The sequence below is a fragment of the Phyllostomus discolor genome, chromosome 8, assembly GCF_004126475.2.
Source record: "Phyllostomus discolor isolate MPI-MPIP mPhyDis1 chromosome 8, mPhyDis1.pri.v3, whole genome shotgun sequence".
Lineage (NCBI taxonomy): Eukaryota > Metazoa > Chordata > Mammalia > Chiroptera > Phyllostomidae > Phyllostomus > Phyllostomus discolor.
Window position 1 is genome coordinate 44227102 of NC_040910.2, and position 19902 is coordinate 44247003.

The following is a 19902-nucleotide window of genomic DNA, read 5'->3' on the forward strand; positions in this document are numbered from 1 at the left end:
TTCTTTTTCAAAAGTAGTTTGAATATTCGGTTCCACTCTCTTCTGGCTTGTAGAGTTTCTGCTGAGAAGTCTAATGATAACCCGATGGGTTTTCCTTTGTAGGTCAGTTCCTTCTTTGCTTGGCTGCTTTGAGAATTTTTTCTTTGTCATTATTTTTTAAAAGTTTTAACACAGTGTTCCTTAGAGAGAGTCTCTTTGGATTGAGATGACTAGTTTTGTTTGCTTCTTGGATTTGAGGATCTAGCTCTTTTCATAGGTGTGGGAAGTTCTCATCAGCTGCTTGTTTGAATAGGCTCTCTGTTCCTTTTTCCCTCTCTTCTTTTTCTGTTGTGCTTATTATTCTTATATTGCTTTTTTCTCATGGAGTAAGATAGTACTTGTGTTGTGGAAAATTACTCACTCGCAGAGAGATGATGAAGCACAAACTTTATTACCCAGGGGGCTCAGAGTATTTTGGCCTTGAGATAACTGTTACCTTGGTGACGTCTGCTAGTCAGCTCCTTGTCATACAAAAACAAAGGCATTGTGACATTTGCAAGTGTTACAGAGAGCACTGCTTATCTACAGAGCATAGAAACTTTTTTCATGGGGTTTTCTTTTCCTGCCACATTCCCCCCTTTGATGCTATAAGGTGTTTTATTCCTTTTAGCATCACTAATACCTGTCTATAAGGCTGAGGTCCTTGGGAGGGTTACAACTGCTGATACTGGTGTTGGTACCACTGGAGGGCTAGCACTGTGGCGGCTGCCCTACGAGTCACTGTAGCCCTAGGTGTTGGACCAAGGTCCCATATGCCCAACACCTCCTGGCCTGGTACTTTATGGTCCTGGATGTTACTCAAGTCCATTATACTTTCCTTTCCCAAGTGCAGAGGGATTGCTGTGGCTGACCGCAGCCCGATGGCATGTCAGCGGAGGAGCTGAAAGCTGACCCTAGGAGATAGTAAGAGACCACTCTACCATTGAGCATAACTTTATGCCCAGGGGTATTACATTTGCAGGCTGGGGCTGAGACAGGGGCCACATTTGTTAAGCAAAGCATACTATAAATTTAAATGCAGAGACCAAACAGAGACAAACTATTTTTAGGGTGACCCGCTTTGTGGGGATTTTATTTCTCAGGGACCACAGTCACTAGTTTGTCAATGCTCCTGTGAAGGTGCCAATTAAAGTCAGGTACCCTGCGGAACAATGGTTTATTCCTTGGTGTTTTTCTTTACTGGCTGGTGTTTTCTGGTGCCTTAGCGTGGGCATTTTAGGTGCAGGTCTAGTTCTTGAGTTTTCGGGATCTGCTGCTGTCTTGGTCCGGCTGTAGTGGATTCAAGGGGTGACTTCCAGCACCCTTAGGTATGCTGACTGCACCAAGCAGATCTGCTGTAATGCCATTATTAATGAGGATCTTAATGCCCAGCTGATCCGAGAGCTGCAGGAGGAGGTGGCTTGGCTATGGGAATTGCTGATGGCTCAGGGACTCTTAACTTCTGCTCTGGGAGGCCTGAAGGTGGACGAGGAGAGTTCTGGAGGTGCTCTGCCAGCCACAGCATCCCCCTCTGCCCCAGCCTTACCCGCATTCTCCCCTTTGGCTGCACCCTGTAACAATTTTTTTTATTTCAGATATACACCCACTTTAAATTTTTTTAAAGGACAATGGACGAAGGTCTCATTTTCTTGTAACTGCTTCTGGCTGGAAATGGACGTTGTTCTACCTACCCGTGGGTCTGGGGTGCCCTGAAAGAGGGGGTGCAGTACGGAGGGAGTCCTTCCTGTAAGGGGAAGGGCCTTACAGAATCCCGGTCAGTTGGCTGTTACCAGGAAGTTGCAGGCTCGGTGTCCAAAGGCTGGCATTGCTGGACCATTGGCATCCTGGCTATATTCTGGAGATGACAGATTTGGACAGGAAAGGGAAAATCAGTTTAAAGCGAAGCCCACAGATCACCCAAACTGCTTACTAACCCAACCACTTAGTTCAGCCAAACCATTGAGTTTCAGGGGGTGATGATGAAGAATGGGTTCCTTAAGTGAGGCCTATATTGCAACCAATTACTTGGGTAATGAAGTCATAGGCATATGCCCTATGAAAACAGAAGAACACACAGGTTAATTTACACAGTAGTCCCCAAACCAGTCTCTGTGCCTGTGAGACTGTTTTTTGGGAAGGCATTTAATTGCAAGGTCTTTCCTGCAATGACATTTAGCAATGGCAATTTGACAGGTTCTTTATACCTGTAAACTGTACATCTTTGATGATATTACAAACCAAGTTTCAATTTTTAAATGAAAACAAACTTTCAAGACAGTTAGCTACATTATTCTGGTGTTTAATACCGAGCACTGTGATTTTCCTTGAACCATAATTTTCTCCTTAAGATCACCCTCACTGTTATCAAAGAGACTACTTTGAGTTCTGTTTCTATTTTGACTGTTTGTTTGCATAAACACACCAAGAGCAGCCTGGATTACTTATGATTTTTAATTCTGCTTTGCTGGAACTCACACAGGGACCTTTCAGATTGACTTTTTAAGTCCACCCCTCAGGGCACAGAAGCAGAGCCACACATCCACCTTTTGGCTTTGCCTGTACCAGTTGTTTTACTCAGATTTTTGAGGCTTTCATTGTGCCCACAGGTTCCTTTTTGGCCATCTTTCATGAAAGCAACCTTTGTTCCTTCCCTGGAAAGACTGCCATGAATTGCACAACCAACCAAAGTACCAGGATTTTTTGTGGCTTTGAAAGTCAATCCCAGTTCCTTAGGGCTTTCTGGTGATGACCAGAACCCATACATGCCATCTTCAGGTGTGACATTCCAGTCAAAGTTTTGATTAACAAAACCACTATTAATGACTGGTCTTATTGGTTTTATGCAAAGAAACCTATGTTTTTACTCACTCCTTCAGAATGCCAAATTCTGGAGGGATCAGGTAGGGAGAAAAATACAAAGCCTGAAGGAAAATCTTTTCCCTTCTGATATTCACTGGGCTTTTTAAAACCTTTACTTCCACAGACTTTCTGCAACATTTACAAACCCTCTATTTTATACAGCTTCTTCATTTACATATTTTTTACTTTCCCATTTACTTTCCTACAGAGTGTGAAGTTTTTAACCTTCCCTGGAATCCTTAATTTTCTTTTTAGAGCAGATACAGAGAAAAATCCAAAACAAAGAGTTTCCAAAACAGTACCTAGGTAGGGGCATTCTCTTGCACAGAGACATGATCCTTTAGGCCCAGCCTTTTGGCAGAGACATGCTGCTTCGCCTCTGGCTGAAGCACTTATCAGCCCCAAATGATCCTTCCTGGGTTCCAAGTGGCAAAGGCATTCTCCCCAACCAGTTACAGGCAACCTTAAACAGATTTTAAGTACAGAGGGTTTCTGATCAGAAACAACACTGTTTTTTTCCACAAAACCAGAAAACAAATAGTTGAGGTTTCCTTTACTTCAGGTTTAAAACTTTACATTCTTTATACATAATTTTACTTATTCAGATTTAACCATTATTCTTTTTTTAATCCTGGTTCCTTTCCCACTTTGGGAAGGACAGCCAAAAGTACCTGGCACTGCAGGTACCTTCCACTAAAATTCCCTAGATTTTCAGGGACATCTTGCAGTTTTCTGAAGCTTAGACCCTGCAAACACCCTACAGGTCAGATGTTTACCTTTAAACCTCAGTTCATGTCCTTCAGAGCCATTTTTATCAGAACCAGTTACACAGAGAACCAGACTGATGCAGTCGGGATAGAGCCCTTAGCCTGGCACCTTGCCCAGTTCCAAGATGGAGGGGCTCTCACGTGACCCATCATCCAAGATGACGAAAACCATGCATGCTCCACCCTCTGGGGGGGCACTCATGTGGCTCGTCCTCCATTTTACCAAAAATGGTGGTGCACCCACATGGCTTGCTGTCTGATCTCCCACATACATGCAATATAGTACTGTGGCAGACCCCCTCCCCCCACCCCATGATGAATTCTCCCAATTGGCGCAGGCAAACAAAGGAAAAGGGGATCTTTTACACACCTGCCGCAGGTGAGGGCCCAATCAGACTTTGTAAGCCTGGCTGGCTTGTGGAGTCACAGATACATTCACACACACAGTCACACAGTTTTCTCCCCCGAGAAGGAGTCCGATGGTCTGGGTCTTGGCCCAGACTCCTGAATTTTCCAGTTGAGGGGTGATCAGCCCCTCCCTGATTCTCGGGTCAGGTTCCCTGGAGCACTTACTGATTTTGACTGGTGCCTCCGACAGTTTGTGGTTCGTCTCGCCCCCTTCGCCCAGGTCTTAGAGCGGCATGGGCGTCTCTGCCCAGGGAAGCCTGAAACAACCAGGGCACGTGCTTCTTCCCTTGTGGCAGGGCTCCCCTGCCTTCACCGGAGGCACAATGCCTGCTCACGTGAGTGGTTTCCCGGTCAGGGAGCCAAAATGTTGCGGAAAATCACTCACTCTCGGAGAGATGATGAAGCACAAACTTTATTACCAGGGGGGCTCAGAGGGGAATCCCAAATTCTGAGCCCCAAAAGGCTGGGCTGGAGTCTTCTTTAAATACTTGTTACAAGGCAGAAAGGATGAGGGGGTGAGTCATTTGCTAAAGCAAGCATACAGAAGCAGAAGTGAAGGTCAGTATTTTGGGCTTGAGATAACTGTTACCTTGGTGATGTCTGCTAGTCAGCTCCTCATCATACAAAAACAAAGGCATTGTGACATTTGCAAGTGTTTCAGAGAGCACCGCTTATCTACAGAGCATAGAAACTTATTTTCATGGGGTTTTCTTTTCCTGCCACACTTGTAGAGCTCTTTCATTTTTTATGCTGAAGTCTCTCTCTTCTTCACTCTGCATCATTTCTAGATTTCTATCTTTGATATCACTAATTCTCTTCTCCTTGTGGTTGGCTTTATTTCCTATGCTCACTAGTTCATTCTGATCTCTTTTACTGAATTTTTCATCTTCAGGATTTCTATTTGATTCTTTTTTAAAGTTTCAATCTCTTTGGTAAAGTACTTGTTCATAAATTTGTTTTCTGACTGCATTAAATTGTCTGTATTTTCTGCATCTTGTTGAGTATTTTCAGAACTGCAATATTAAATTATAATTTATATCACATGTTTCCATGTGTTCAAGTTTGCTTTCTGGAGATTTTTAATTTTCTTCCCAAGCTGCCTCCTTACCTGGTTATTCATGGTATTTGATTCATTTCTTCTTTGTTTAGGCATCTATGTATGTGTGGCATTTCTCTAGCAGACTGCTATGAAGAAGTCTTGCCATCATTTGCTAATAGGTGGTGCTGAATCACAAATTTTTGAACTTGTGAAATCCCAAAGCTGACCCCAGAAGCTACAGTCAATGTAGCAACAGTGCTTGGGGGTGGGGTTGTCTGGGGTAACCTGGCTGCCCTCTTTAATTTCTCATTTTGGTCATGGTGACCTCAGACCTGCTTGTGTCTCCCCGACCTGAGAACCCCAAGCAGGGATCAGTCACCAAGTGCACCCTTTACTCAGAGGAAATATTAGTAGTAAAAGTTCTTGAATTTGCAGATAAAGTGTTTCACAACCCAATACCAAGGGTGATGGAAGGTGAGTTTTGGGAGTCTATAGGACAGCAGGACTCAATGGCTTTATTTTTTTGTCTCAATGCCAACTGTCTGACAGCTGCAACAGAACCCCTGTGCTGTGTCCTTTCCCAGCCCTCTTGGCTCAGATGCAGCTTACACTGCTCACTCCTGAAGGAATGCCCACTGAGTCTCTCTGGGTATCCCAGCTGAAGGAGGTGCCAGCCACAACCAGCTTTCTCCCCTCTCCAGGATGAACCCTGCTGTGACCTCCAGGTTGTAAGTCTGTGTTTGTGGCTACTATGAGCCCTCCACCTTTCTTACTTCCCCTATTTGTTCCTGCTTGCCCACCTTTAAATGCTTCAATGTGAGGATCTATCTCTCAGGCATGCATGTACATTGAGCAGGGAACCCTTTGTTGAATTTGTAGCTGTTCAAATTGTTGACATTTCTAGGGGAGAGATTAAGGGGATCCCCCACACTGCAATTTCTCTGATGTCACTCCTCTTTACCCATCTTTAAAACCAGCAGTGTAGCATTTTAAAATCTTGCTCTGATACCAACTATATATTCTTCCTTCCTCTTCTACATTCAAAGAACCATGGGGTTACATTAGTCTCACCTAGGAAGTTATTGCCAATTGCACCTTTAAAATTTTTTAAAACTATAGTTAACATACAACATTATATTAATTTCAAGTGTATAACATAGTGATTCAACATTTATTACCTCAAAAATAATGACCATAATAAGTCTAGTAATCAGATGATTACTGTACATAGTTATTACAGTGTTATTACTCTATTCCCTATGCTGTACTTTACATCCCTGTGACTTGTGTTCTAACTGGATGTCTATACTTCCTAATCCCTTTCCTGTTATTCCCCCATCCCACACCCTCCTTCTCAAGTAACCATTAGTTTTGTCTCTGTATCTATGAATTTGTTTCTGCTTCATTTTGTATATTTATTTATTTTTTTAGATTGCACTTTACCTTTTTCCAAGGTAGAAGAGATACCTTCTACCATTTCTCAGTGTGAATCAGCTACCTGAGCTCTAGATCCTACTCCAATCCATGCACTGATATGTTTTTTACCTCCTTAGTAATTTATTGAAGTATAATTATATAATATGACTGGAAAATGATTAAAATATACAATGTGATGAATATGAGTCATAAAAATTGTAGTCCATACCTCATCTTTCCAGTTGTGTATGAGTCAAGAAAGTGCACAGTAAACTTTAATGGCTTCTCAATGTGATTGTTAAACCTAAGCCTCAATTTCCTTATTTCTGAAAGTAAAGTAGGATAGCAAATGTAACTTCAGATGAATGTTGCAAGAAATAAGTGAGCCTGGTCAAGATGGAGACATAGGTAAATGTGGCTCACCTCCTCACACAACCACAGCAAAAATTACAATTAAACTACGAAACAGCTATCACCCAGAATTGTCAGAAAATTGAGCTGTATGGAAATCTGACAACTCAAGAATTAAAGAAGTCACATGCATTGAGACGGGTAGGAGGAGCAGGGATGCATGGAGACACAGAGACATGGAGATATGGAATGGCTGGTCCTACGCCCATGTTTGGCAGATAAAAATTGGGAGGGTTACCTTGGAAGCAAGAGATCCCAGCCCCACACCAGACCACCCAGTCCAAGGTTCCAGTGCCAGGAAGACAAGTTCCCATAACTTCTGTCTGTAAAAACCAGTGGGGTTTGGGGTGGTGGAAGAAACTGCAGGATTCTCACATGTCTCCTCTTAAAGGGCCTGCAATGGACTTAGGAATTACACAGGCTCACTCCCTCTGGGCCCCAGCATCAGTGGCAGCAGCTGGATTATGGGGAGAAACTGGAATATGGCACCAATGGCATACGGGGAGAAACTGAAGTGACTAGTATCAGGGTGAGTGCTGGAGAACAGCTTCCTCCCAGACAAAGCTCCAGAGGCCAGGCAGCAGCATTGCCCCTTTCTGAGCCCTCTCACACACAGAGCCACAGAGTGGCAACACCATATTGGAGACTCCATCAACCTGGTTCATATGGGCTGCCTTGACATGGCAATTATGTAAGGCTCTACCCCATCCAACCTACTGGTGTGGTTTTTTGCTGCAGGCCACACTACTAAGACAGGGAGTCAAAACAGCTCTACCTAATACATAGAAACATACACAGGGAGTCTGTCAAATTGAGGAGACAGAGAAATATTGCCCAAATGAAAGAACAGAACAAAACTCCAGAAAAAGAACTAAACAAAATGGAGATAAGCAATCTATCAGATGCAGAGTTCATAATGCTGGTTATTAGTATGCTCAAGGAACTCATTGGGTACATCAAGAACATAAAAAAAAAGACACATACAGAAATGAAGATTACACTAAGTGAAATAAAGAAAAGTTTACAGGGAACCAACAGTGGAATGGATGGAGGCAAGAATCACATCAATGATTTGGAACATAAGGAAGAAAAAAAAAATTCAATCAGAACAGCAAGAAGAAAAAAGAATCCTCCATAACAAAGATTGGCTAAGGAATCTCTGGGACAACTTCAAAGGTATCAACATTTGAATCAAAAGGGTGGCTGAAGGAGAAGAGAAAGAACAAGATATTGAAAACTTATTTGAAAAAGTAATGAAAGAAAACATCCCTAATTTGGTGAAGACAATAGACATACAAGTCCAGGAAGCACAGAGAATCCAAAATAAGATGGGCACAAAGAGGACCATACCAAGACACATCATAATTAAAATGCCAAAACTTAAAGACGAAGAGAAAATCTTGAAAGCAACAAGAGAAAAGCAGATATTGTATTTTTCAGGCTATAAGACGCACCCCCCCAAATTTGGGAGGAAAAGGGATGTGTGTCTTACAGTCTGAATGTAACTTTACATTTACATTGGTGAAATATTATGTTATTTATGTTATTAAATATTTTACCACATTTTTTGCTTCAAAAATTGTTTTTCCTATTTTCCTCCTCTAAAACCTCGGTGCATCTTATGGTCCAAAAATACAGTAGTTACCTACAAAGGAGTTCCCATAAGACTGTCAGCTGATTTCCCAAAAGAAACTTTGCAGGCTAGAAGGCCCTGGAAAGAAGTATTCAAAGTCATGAAAAGCAAGGACCTACAACATAGATTACTCTATACAGCTAAGGTATTATTTAGAATTGAAGGTGCAGAGAAAGTGCTTCCCAGACTTTAAGGTAAAGCTAAAGGAGTTCATCATCACTAAGCCATTTTTATATAAAATGTTAAAAGAACTATTTAAAGAAAAAAATTAAAATTATGAACATTAGAATGTCAATAAATTCACAACTATTCTAACAATTAAATCTAAAAAATAAACTAAACCAATGACCAGAACAGAAACAGAATCAAAGATATGAAGATCATTTGAAGGGTTATCAGTTTGGAGGGGAGGGGGGAAAATGGGGGAAAAATGCAGGGATTAAGAAGTACAAATTGGTAGGTATGGAATAGTAGGGGGATGGTAAGAACAGTATAAAAACTGGAGTATCCAAAGACCTTATATGCATGACCCATGGACATGAACTAAGGGAGGAATTGCTGGAGAGAATGAGGGTACTGGATGGAGCAGGGCAAAGGGGGAAAAATTGAGACAACTGTAATAGCATAATTAATAAAACATATTAAAAATAAATAAATACTATTCCCTCCTTGCAAAAAAAGAAATAAATGAGACATGTGGATATATTTTGTTGAGTCCAAATAAACTGTTCAGTGAGAAAGTGGTATGTATGCATATACACATTGATTCATGTACATTTTTTATTTCAAATAAACACACAAACATATAGACACAAATAGATTCATACATAATCTCATATTTGAAAAGAAACTTAAGAGAAAGTTGAAAAGGATAGAAATGAAAAGAATGAATGTTTAAATTAACATAAAATTTAAAGATGTAGAAATTTAGACACAAGGATTTAAAGTAAATGGTAGACATAAATCTAATGAATTTCTTTTCCTATATAACTACCTCAAAAGCATCAAATGTGAAGCACATTGACACTTATGCAAGAAGAAATTCTCTACCAGCTAGAGAGACTGAATATCTACAAAATGATTACGTGTGTCTTCCACTTAAGGGGAGACTATAATGCAAAATGTTTTTTACTGAGGGGAGACTAAATGAATGCAACGAGACACATTAACTCAGTTCTTGAACAAAATTCCTTTGGATAAATGTCTGTATTCAATTTTTAATGCTAATGAAAAGTTACCACACCAGTGATTTAAAAACAAACACATTTATGCTCTTATATTCCTGAGGTCTCATGGGGCTAAAGTCAAGACATTTGCAGGGCTACCTTTCTTCTGGAGGCTATGGGGAAGAACCTATTTACTTTCCAATTCCAAGCTTAGATCATAGTGCAAAAAAATCTAAATGTGTTTATTACAAAAAACAAATATTTCATAGCGAGGGACTAAATGACAGCTCTTGGGATATGAGGTTGACATTCCAAATTGTTTTGGCCAATGTGTCATGAAGTCCAGTGTGGAACACTCAAAGTTTAATTAAAGGAACTTAGTTCTCCCTCTTGTTGAAAAGAAAAATAGCAATTTTCTGTGGACATGAGGGACCAAGTCCCTACCACAATTCAACATTTGGGGATTTGAGTTTTCTAATCCAGACTGGATGCTCAGTCTTAAATTTGGAAAAATTTTAAATGAGGGTAGGGATAAAGTGCTGGGAGGTTAATCTTTTGGAACCCACAGGCTTCATGAGGAGGGACTAAGTAACAATAGGATTCCCTGGACTTCCCAGCTGATCTTTAGGGAACACAGAATCTCCAGGAAAATGGTCCCTTCTGTCTAGACCCACTGGGAAATCATGCAGGTAGAGGTTGGAATAAGAAGATACAAATGTAACTAATGAGCAGACATAGGGAGCTGTAAATAGCTCCTTATCTCCAGTCTCTCAGTGTGTGTGACCTTGGGCTGGATGGGAACTGGTTGTTGCTTTTGGAACCCTAAGTTTGTGTAGGAGACCAATGCTTGCCTCCTTCCTGCTGTCTTGTCTGAGGAGAGAGCTTCTTCCTCCATTATCATCCATCCAGGAGACTAGACTTTCTTTACTGGGAGTCCATCATCTCAGAGCTCCTGATCAGGTGAGGCCAAGGGTGCAGCAGGTGCTTCAGAAAAGGGTCAGAGAGTGCCAAAGCCAAGCATGTTCACCTGAGGTCTTTGACAGCCATCAGCTTATGGTTGCTTGCTTGCCCGATTAACTAGTTCATGATTTGTTTGTGATGCTAAAAAGAGAAGTGAACATTGAAATCAGCAACACATGGGTCATTGCTGACAACTCACTGATGGAATCCCAGTTGAGGTGGGAATGGGAGGCATAAAGTAGGGCAAGTGAAAGTAGAACATGTGCAATGAGTTTTGCAACTAAAGGGAGTAGGAAATAGAGTACTAGGTGTGGAGGAGAGCTGTGCAGTCAAGTGAGGGTAGTTCTTTATTTTTGTCATGGGGCATACTCAAGACTGTTTCCATATTGATGAGGCAGATCCATATTCAATATATGTCTTGCAAATATTACCTTGCAACAGTGGTCATGAGATGTACATTCCACAGTATCTTCTTTCACTCTGGGTACTCAATTAGTATGAAAAAGAGTTTATTTGATAAGTAAAAGAGGTGTGCTAAATAGCTTAATTTTGCCATTGCTTCATTACCTGTGACCTGAATACATTTGTGTGTTAGTTATTCATTTGTTTTTTCTACTGTAAATTGTCTCGAAATTCCTGACATTTGCAGAGTGGGGTCAGCATGCTTTGCTTCCTGTTTTTCATTGCATTCTTCTAAACAAGGAATTGGTGGTTTTTATCCCCACCAACTTTGTTGTTGTCATTGAGTACTTTTATGCACATACATGTGGAGAATTGTGAGTATTTATTAACTGTGTGGGCTCAAATCTATCACTCAGCCACACTGTATTCTCTCCATTGCTTTTTAATTTTTTACTTTTCTTACTGAAAAATATACAGCTGTTACTTTTATATTCTTCACTTGTGAATCCTTGCTATAAACAAACAATGAGAGTGAATGTTCTGTGTACTCAGCACTAATGAATCACCCTACACATATACTGCCAACTTCGTCACATCTCAGTCATTCTTTATTGTTCCTCTGGCCTTCTGTGGCCTTTTCAAAATTGGCGTCATCTACAATCCTCTGTAAGGCACTCTTTATAAAGATTTGACTAAAGGTTATCTGTACCTTCCATAAGATAATTTGAGTCCATATTGCTCTATATAAGAAGAAATTATAACTTAGATACTTCTTTCTCCCTGATTTTAAAAGCCTTTCTATAACATTCTTTTATTTCCAAGTCTTGCACAATTTAATCTGGCATCAGTGGCCCATGTTGATATTGTTATTATTATTTTCTCTCTTAGTATAAATTAATTTGATTCTCAGTTAATTATTTTTCATACACTAGTTTTGTGATCAGTACACTTACCCTAATCACATTCCTGCTGGTAATCTTATTCCATTAGGGCTTAGTTTCTTTCTTTAAATCTTCTCTTCCTACATTATGTTCACATACACACTCATGAGCTTCTGTACAGATGCATAAACAGCATCCTGGCCCATCAGAAATGCTCTTTGTGTGTTGCACAGTTTTTTTCTATGTGTCCACACTTCCTTCCTACTCAACAATACCCATGGTCTTCCCATCAGTCAAAAAGGGTATAAGACGCTGATTCATTATTTCCATGTCTGCATAATATTGTGTAGTGTGGCTCTGCAGGTCACACCTGAAATCTAAGGTACACTTTCTCAATACATTGCTATTATAACAATATAAGAAAATATTTTGAGATTGTTACATTAAAATTCTGGTTCTTCACCGTAGACAATACTGTTCCCCCAGGGGACACTCAGCAATGTTTGGAGACATTTTGGCTTTCACATGGGAGGTGTCAGTAAAGTCCAGGGATGCTCTGAACATGCTGCAATGCCCAGGAGAGACCACCCCTCAGACAAAGACCTGGTCCAGGATGTCAGTGCTGCAGAGACTGAGGAGCCCTGTGTTAGAGACACAGGTCTGTGTAGGGTGTGTAGCTGCCTTCAGACTGTTTTCCCGATGTTGTAGCACTTCACAGTTCTGCCAGGAAAAATAAGAGCATCCATTTTTACCTGTATAAAAGTCTGCACCCCAGTCAATGAGACATTTTTCTAAGTTTTTCTCCAGGCTGACAGGTGTGAAAGAACTTTTTTGTTGTTTGCTGAACTTTTTCTAACTTTGATCAAAGACCATATTTGATGGTCTTTTTAATTTGAATATTATTATATGGTTATTACTTTTTCATTATCAGCCTTTAAAATGACTTTAAAAATTATTTTGGTGGGGTGATGTAGAAGAGGATTAGAGGGGGATAAATGATGGTAACCTGACTTAGGGCACTGAACACACAATACAACATACAGGTGATATGTTAGATAGTAGGTGCTGAAACCTACATAATTTTATTAACCAATGTCACCCCAATAAATTCAATAAAAATTAAGAAAGTAAAAATAAAAATAAAGAAAATTAAAGAAAAATTGTTATTTCTTAATTGACTTTGGTGAAGCTTTTGGCCTTAAAAATGTTTTGCATTTTGTTTAGTTAAATATGTCTGTCTTTTACTCCTGAGTAAAAGACTTGATTAGTGTGGTTTGGCCCACCCATCAATATTAATATATAGTTTTCATTCTGTTCACCTAAAGAACTGGTTACTCCTCCAGTGAGCAGACAACCCCCCAGATTTTATGTAACATGACAGAGGTAGGGGATCAACTTCATTTTCTTCCAAGTGGATGTTTATTTTTCCAGCTTTTATTCAACAATCCAACTTTTTCAAATATATAGAAATACAACCTTACCATGTATTAAATGTACTTATATACTGAGGCCTAATTCCTGATTCATCCAACAGATAAAACTGAGCTCTGCTTTGCCACCATGTCCAGGGACATCATATATTACCTTCTGTGTCTGTGCCTTTGCCAATTTAATTACTAATACACATTGGTACTTATACCTTATTTTCATTAGTTTTTGATGTTCTGTTCAATTTTTTGACAACTTCGTAATTGTTTATTTCTTAAATTTCTTGTTTAATATGTTTAGACTGTGGTTGACCATGGGTAACTGAAACCAGAGAAAGCAAAATGGCAGATAAAGGGAAGACTACTGTATTCTATTGTATAAATTCATTTCATTCTACTGTTGGTAGATGTCTGGGCTGTTTCCAGTTTGAGACTGTTACAAATAGTGCCACTATTTTCAACATCCTTGGACATATATTTTGATGCTTATATGTATGTATGTCTGTAGTGGAATTGCTGGATCACATAATGTGTATATGTTCGGCTTTAGTAATGCTGCCAAACAGCTTTTGCAAGTAGTTGTACCAATCTATACTCCCCAAACAGTATATGGAGGTTGCATTGTTCTATATGCACTTAGTAAAGCCAGTCTTTTTAATTTTAGCTGTTCTAGTGGGTGTGTATTTCTTCATGGTTTTCATTTTAATTTCCCATATAACTAATGGGATAATTAGTTATCCCATTGTTATTTTTATTGCTTAATTGCATGGTTTCTTTCGTGGTTTTCTCCTGGCTCATTTGTTTTTTATTTTATTTATTTTAAAAACATTAAAATATATTTTATTGATTATGGTATTACACTTGTCCCATTTTGCCCTCTTTATTCCCCTCTGCCCTGCACACCCATCCTACCTGCATTCCCTGCCCCCTCTTTAGTCCATGTCCATGTCTCATACGTATAAGTTCTTTTGCTTCTATGTTTCCAATACTATTCTTGACCTCCCCTGTCTATTTTACACCTACCATTTATGCCACTTATTCCCTGTATCTTTCCCCCCGTCTCCCCTCCTCTCTTCACTGATAACCCTCCATGTGATCTCCATTTCTGTGATTCTGTTCTTCTTCTAGTTGTTTGCTTAGTTTCTTCTTCTTCTCCTTCTTCTCCTTCTCCTTCTTCTTCTTCTTCTTGGTTTGGTTGTTTATATTTGTGAGTTTGTTGTCATTTTATTGTTCATATTTTTTATCATCTTTTTCTTAGATAAGTCCCCTTAACATTTCATATAATGATGATGAACTCCTTTAACTTGGTGATGATGAACTCCTTTAACTTGACCTTGTCTGGGAAGCACTTTATCTACCCTTCCATTCTAAAGGATAGCTTTTCTGGATAGAGTAATCTTGGATGTAGGTTCTTGATCTTCAGGACTTGGAATACTTCTTTCCAGCCCCTTCTTGCCTGTAAGGTTTCTTTGGAGAAATCAGCTGATAGTCTTATGGGAACTCCTTTGTAGGTAACTGTCTCCTTCTTTCTTGCTGCTTTTAAGACTCTCTCCTTATCTTTAATCTTGGGTAATGTAATTCTGATGTGCCTTGTTGTGTGCTTCCTTGGGTCCAACTTCTTTGGGACTCTCTGAGCTTCCTGGACTTTATGGAAGTCTATTTCCTTTGCCAGATTGGGGAAGTTCTTCTTCATTATTTTTCAAATAACTTTTCAATTTCTTTCTTTTCCTCTTGTCCATCTGGCACCCCTATGATTTGGATGCTGGAACATTTAAAGTTGTCCTGGAGGTTCCTAAGCCTCTCCTCATTTTCTTAAATTCTTGTTTCTTCATTCTGTTCTGATTGAATGTTTCTTTCTTCCTTCTGTTCCAAACCCTTGATGTGAGTCCTGGTTTCCTTCCCATAACTGTTGGTTCCCTGTACATTTTCTTTATTTCAGTTTGTGTAGTCTTTACTTTTTCCCTCTATTTTGTGACCATACTCAACCAATTTTGTGAGCATCCTGATTACCATTTTCAACTGTGCACTGGATTGGTTGGCTATCTTTTCATCACTTAGATGTATCTTTTCTGGAGCTTTGATATGTTCTTTCATTTGGGCCATTTTTTTTTTTTGTCTCAGCATGCCCGTTATATAGTAAGGGCCAGAGATTTAGGTATTCACCAAGGTAGGGCAACCCACATCACTGCATTGTGGCACTATTTGTGGGGGAGGGGTCAGAGAGGGAACAATGACACTTGGTCAGCTTTCTGTGGGCTTTCAGTCACTTTCACCACAACTCACAAGCAAAATGGGCCCCTCTAGTGCTGATTCCTGCGTGGGTGGGTTTGTGTATGTTCTAGGACCCCTGGGTCTCTCCAATGAACTCTCCTTTGGGGCTGCAAGTTTCTCCTGCCACCTCAACTCTCACAGGTTTTCTTAGTCAGAGGTTTGGAGGCATTAATCCCCACACTGGAATTCTGGGTTGTGTGTTCTGTCTCACTTCCCAGTTGTTCCTCCCAGTTTATCTGCATGCAAATGGGTGACCACCCACTCAACCAGCCACTGCCTTGTCAGGAGTCCTCTCTGCCCAGCTGCCCATCTCGGCCCCTCCTACTAGTCTGGATGAATGTTCCTTCTTTAAATCCTTAGTTGTTGGACTTCCATACAGTTCAATTTTCTGTCAGTTCTGGTTGCATTTTGTTTTTAAACTTGTTGTTGTCCTTTTTTTGTTTGTACAAGGAGTCACAGTGAGTCAACTTAGACCTCCATGTTGGCCAGAAGTCTCATTTTTCTCCGTTCAATTTTCTTTAACATAGGTGCTAAATCACTCTGTTTAACCAGGTTTTATTACCCATGCCATTTCTTTAATTTCATAACTTCACATTTACTTAAATGGATTTCTGGGTAAGTGCACATATATACACATACATTTGTGAAAATGTAAAGGTAAACCAAGCAGGTGAAGCCTTGCTTGTTCATGTCTGGCATTGTGATGGTGAAGGCAGAGTATGGTGAAATAAATGTTTGCACGATAATGTGCTCAGGCTTAAATCATGTGAAGAAAGTTACTCAGTGTAAAAGAATAGATTGTCATGGTGTGTGCAGGCTTTATTGGTCATCCTGGGGAGGTCTTTGCATGTTGGATGAAGATGAGAACCAGAATTAGACAGTGCCCACTGATTTGTCAAAAATGAGATCCAAACCCAAAGTCAAACAGAAACAAAGGGGCCATGTGAGAAAAGTGAGGAAGGAGTTTGTCTCATGTGCATTTTAACTTCATAAAAACCCACTGGTCAAATAAATATAGAATAGGCACAAGAAATCTAGTCTTCTACTGCTTGGTATTAAAAAGATTTCCTTTTTTAAAATACTAGTTTATTTTATTGGTAAGATTTCATTTGGGGTAGTCAATCTGCAAGGTGTTTCCACACCACGTGTTGATAACTACCTTTGTGTTTTGGACAAATATATCTTTTCTCCTTTATTATTTTTGTTGACTTCAAGGGAGTGTACTTAAGGTTGGAAAGCTGACAGAATCTAAAGACATTTCTTCCTCATCATTTCTCAGAGACCACCTGAGCTTATTATCAACAGATATTTTTTTCTTCTTGGTGTCCATTTTATTCTTCTTTCTCCCTCTACATTTGTGTTTCTTTAAATACAGGGCATACAATGGACATTCCAATATGGAACCCAAGCTTAATATTGGAGTACTATGTCTAAATTCTTTTTGGAGAGGTTACTTAATCTGGACAGTGGAGTTGTATGTACTCATAGCCTAAATAGTGAGACAAACATGGAGACCACACATGTGAGGAGGCCATGGTGTGTGTGTGCATGTGTGCCTCATAAATGGAGAGCAGTGCTCAGAGCAGGGGTACCTGGACTCATGTATTCCAAGGTGAGTTATCACACAGGGGGCAGAACTCCATCAAGAGAAGGGACTCAGGAGGAAATTCTTTTCAGTTCACAGGATACTTTTGCAACAAGATTAATAAAGTGCAAGATTTTCAAAGTGTGCAAAAGGGACTCTCTGTGACTTGAAGTTTCAACAGCAGCATGCAGGCCACCTTGTTTCTTAATATCATCTGACACCATCTCTTCTGCCCCTTGACACATTGGTTCAGTGTGAGCCTTGATTTTCTAAAACTACCATCTTCCTCAGGGCCTTTGCACTGGTTGTTTTTCTGCCTGGGAAACACTTTCTCCCCCTTAGCCTCCTGTTTGGTCTTCTTTGAGGTGCCAGTTAAAGTGTTGCCTGTTGTCAAGCCTTGGCCAAACTCTATAAAAAAAGAACACCCTTAGCATGCATTGCCCTGGAGAACTTTATGCTAAGTGAAATAAGCCTGTCAGAGAAAGACAAATGCCATATGGTTTCACTTATATGTGGAATCTGATCAACAAAGTGATCTAATAAACAAAATAGAGACATATGGATAGATAAACCACAGGATGAAAGCTATTAAGTGGGAGGTTAGAGGGTGGGGGATTGAGCAAAAGAAAGGAGACTCATGCACATGGACAACAATGTGGTGATTAGGGGGCGGGAATATCAGAGAGTTAAATGGTAATAGGAAAATTACAAAAAAAAAAAAAGAAAGAAACTTCCTCTCTCCATTCTCTCCATTTATTGTGATTTACTTTTCTATATAGTATCTGCACTATTAGATATGTTATGCTATTATTGTTATTTGATTATATTTTTTGTCCATCATTAGTTTGTGGAGACTTTTGTTTTTCATCATCCCATACTCTGAACACTGCCTGGAACATGGTCTGAAATCAACATACAAGTATGTTCCTCAAATGCATAAACTATATACCCAATAAAATAGCAAATATACATGGTGTTAGAAGAATGAGTTGTTGGGAGTAAAGGGGCTTCTAATGAGCAATGGCAGTAGACATGCCTCAATGGGAACCAGGTCCTAACCCAACATGGAAATTATATTTTGGATTCTAAAATAGAAATGCAGCATTTATTCTCAGTTACTAATGGAAAATTAGTTATTCATTTTTTTTCTATTTTCTGGTAGTCATCTGCACCATATGGAACCAGGCAATGGTACACATATTTCAGAATTTCATCTCTTGGGACTATCAGAGGAACCAGAACTGCAGCCCATCCTATTCGGGCTCTTCCTCTCCATGTACCTGATCACTGCGTTGGGAAACCTGCTCATCATCCTGGCTGTCAGCTCAGACTCCCACCTGCACACCCCCATGTACTTCTTCCTCTCCAACCTGTCCTTGGTAGACATCTGTTTCACCTCCACCACCATCCCAAAGATGCTGGTGAACATCCAGACACAGAGCAAAGTCATCACCTATGCAGGCTGCATCACCCAGATGTATTTTTATATACACTTTGTAGGGTTGGATGACTTCATCCTTACTGTCATGGCCTATGACAGGTATGTGGCCATCTGTCACCCTCTGCACTACACAGTCATCATGAACCCCCACCTCTGTGGGCTGCTGGTTCTGGTGTCCTGGATCATTAGTATTCTGAATTCCTTGTTAGAAAGCATAATGGTGTTGGATGTGTCCTTCTGCTCAGACTTGGAAATCCCCCACTTTTTCTGTGAACTCAAAGAGGTGGTCCAACTTGCCTGTTCTGACACATTTCCTAATGACATGGTGATGTACTTTTCAGCAGGGCTGCTGGGTGGTGGTCCCCTGGCTGGGATACTTTATTCTTACTCTAAGATAGTATCCTCCATATGTGCAATCTCATCAGTTGAGGGGAAGTATAAAGCATTTTCTACCTGTGCATCTCACCTCTCAGTTGTCTCCTTATTTTATGGTACTAGCCTAGGCGTGTATCTGGGCTCTGCTGGTACCCACCACTCACAGTCAAGTGCAGTTGCCTCAGTTATGTACACTGTGGTAACACCCATGTTGAACCCCTTCATCTACAGTCTCAGGAACAAGGACATAAAGAGGGCCTTGGAAAGATTCCTTGGCAGGTAGGCTTTTAAGGGCAAACTATATGAGGCCCCAGAATGTTCAAAGCTTCAGAACAAGAAGTTCTGACATGTGTGTAATTAGAAATTCTCATATATGTCATAGGTTAACATGAATTACACTAGCATAATTTATTCTCTTGTGACATGTATCATTCCAAGTAATATTTGTGTTGTTTTACTGAAAGAGTGTAATGTATTATCCTATGTACTAAACTACACTTGGATACTGAGGTAATGTATGCAATTTTGTTGTAGAGGAACATCTGAAGCCACAGTTTTCACTTACATGGTCATCATTATTTTCTATACCACTACCTCTACTATGCTTCTTGATAGTGTAGACTTGAACATGCTGGTAGGTTTTATAGCTGGTCTCCTGGTTTTATATATTTCATTCTGTTATTCAGCCATGTGTCCACATGCCTACATAGTCCCTAGAAAAAAGTGACTATCAAATTCATGTTTCCAAAAAGAGTCTACTAAGAAATATGCATTTTAATAAATAGACTGCTGTAATATGTAAAAGATGACCATACATATAATGAAGCAAAAAGAGCCAGACAA

At 40.0% G+C, this 19902-nt stretch overlaps 1 protein-coding gene and 1 long non-coding RNA gene across 2 annotated transcripts; one reads left to right on the forward strand and one right to left on the reverse strand.

The window, feature by feature from the left end:
- Positions 1 to 1720: 1720 nt before the first annotated feature.
- LOC118502004 lies at positions 1721 to 12840 on the reverse strand. Its single transcript, XR_004904680.1, has 3 exons — positions 12831 to 12840; positions 12615 to 12620; positions 1721 to 1866 (listed from the first exon to the last, which is right to left on the reverse strand). It is a non-coding gene; the product is annotated as an uncharacterized LOC118502004 (long non-coding RNA).
- LOC114503122 (olfactory receptor 7A17-like) lies at positions 10422 to 19342 on the forward strand. The gene is made up of 2 exons (XM_028520521.2): positions 10422 to 10677; positions 18406 to 19342. The coding sequence occupies exon 2, from the start codon at positions 18419 to 18421 to the stop codon at positions 19340 to 19342; it is 924 nt and encodes a 307-aa protein (XP_028376322.1). The 5' UTR covers positions 10422 to 10677; positions 18406 to 18418.
- The last annotated feature ends 560 nt before the right edge of the window (positions 19343 to 19902 follow it).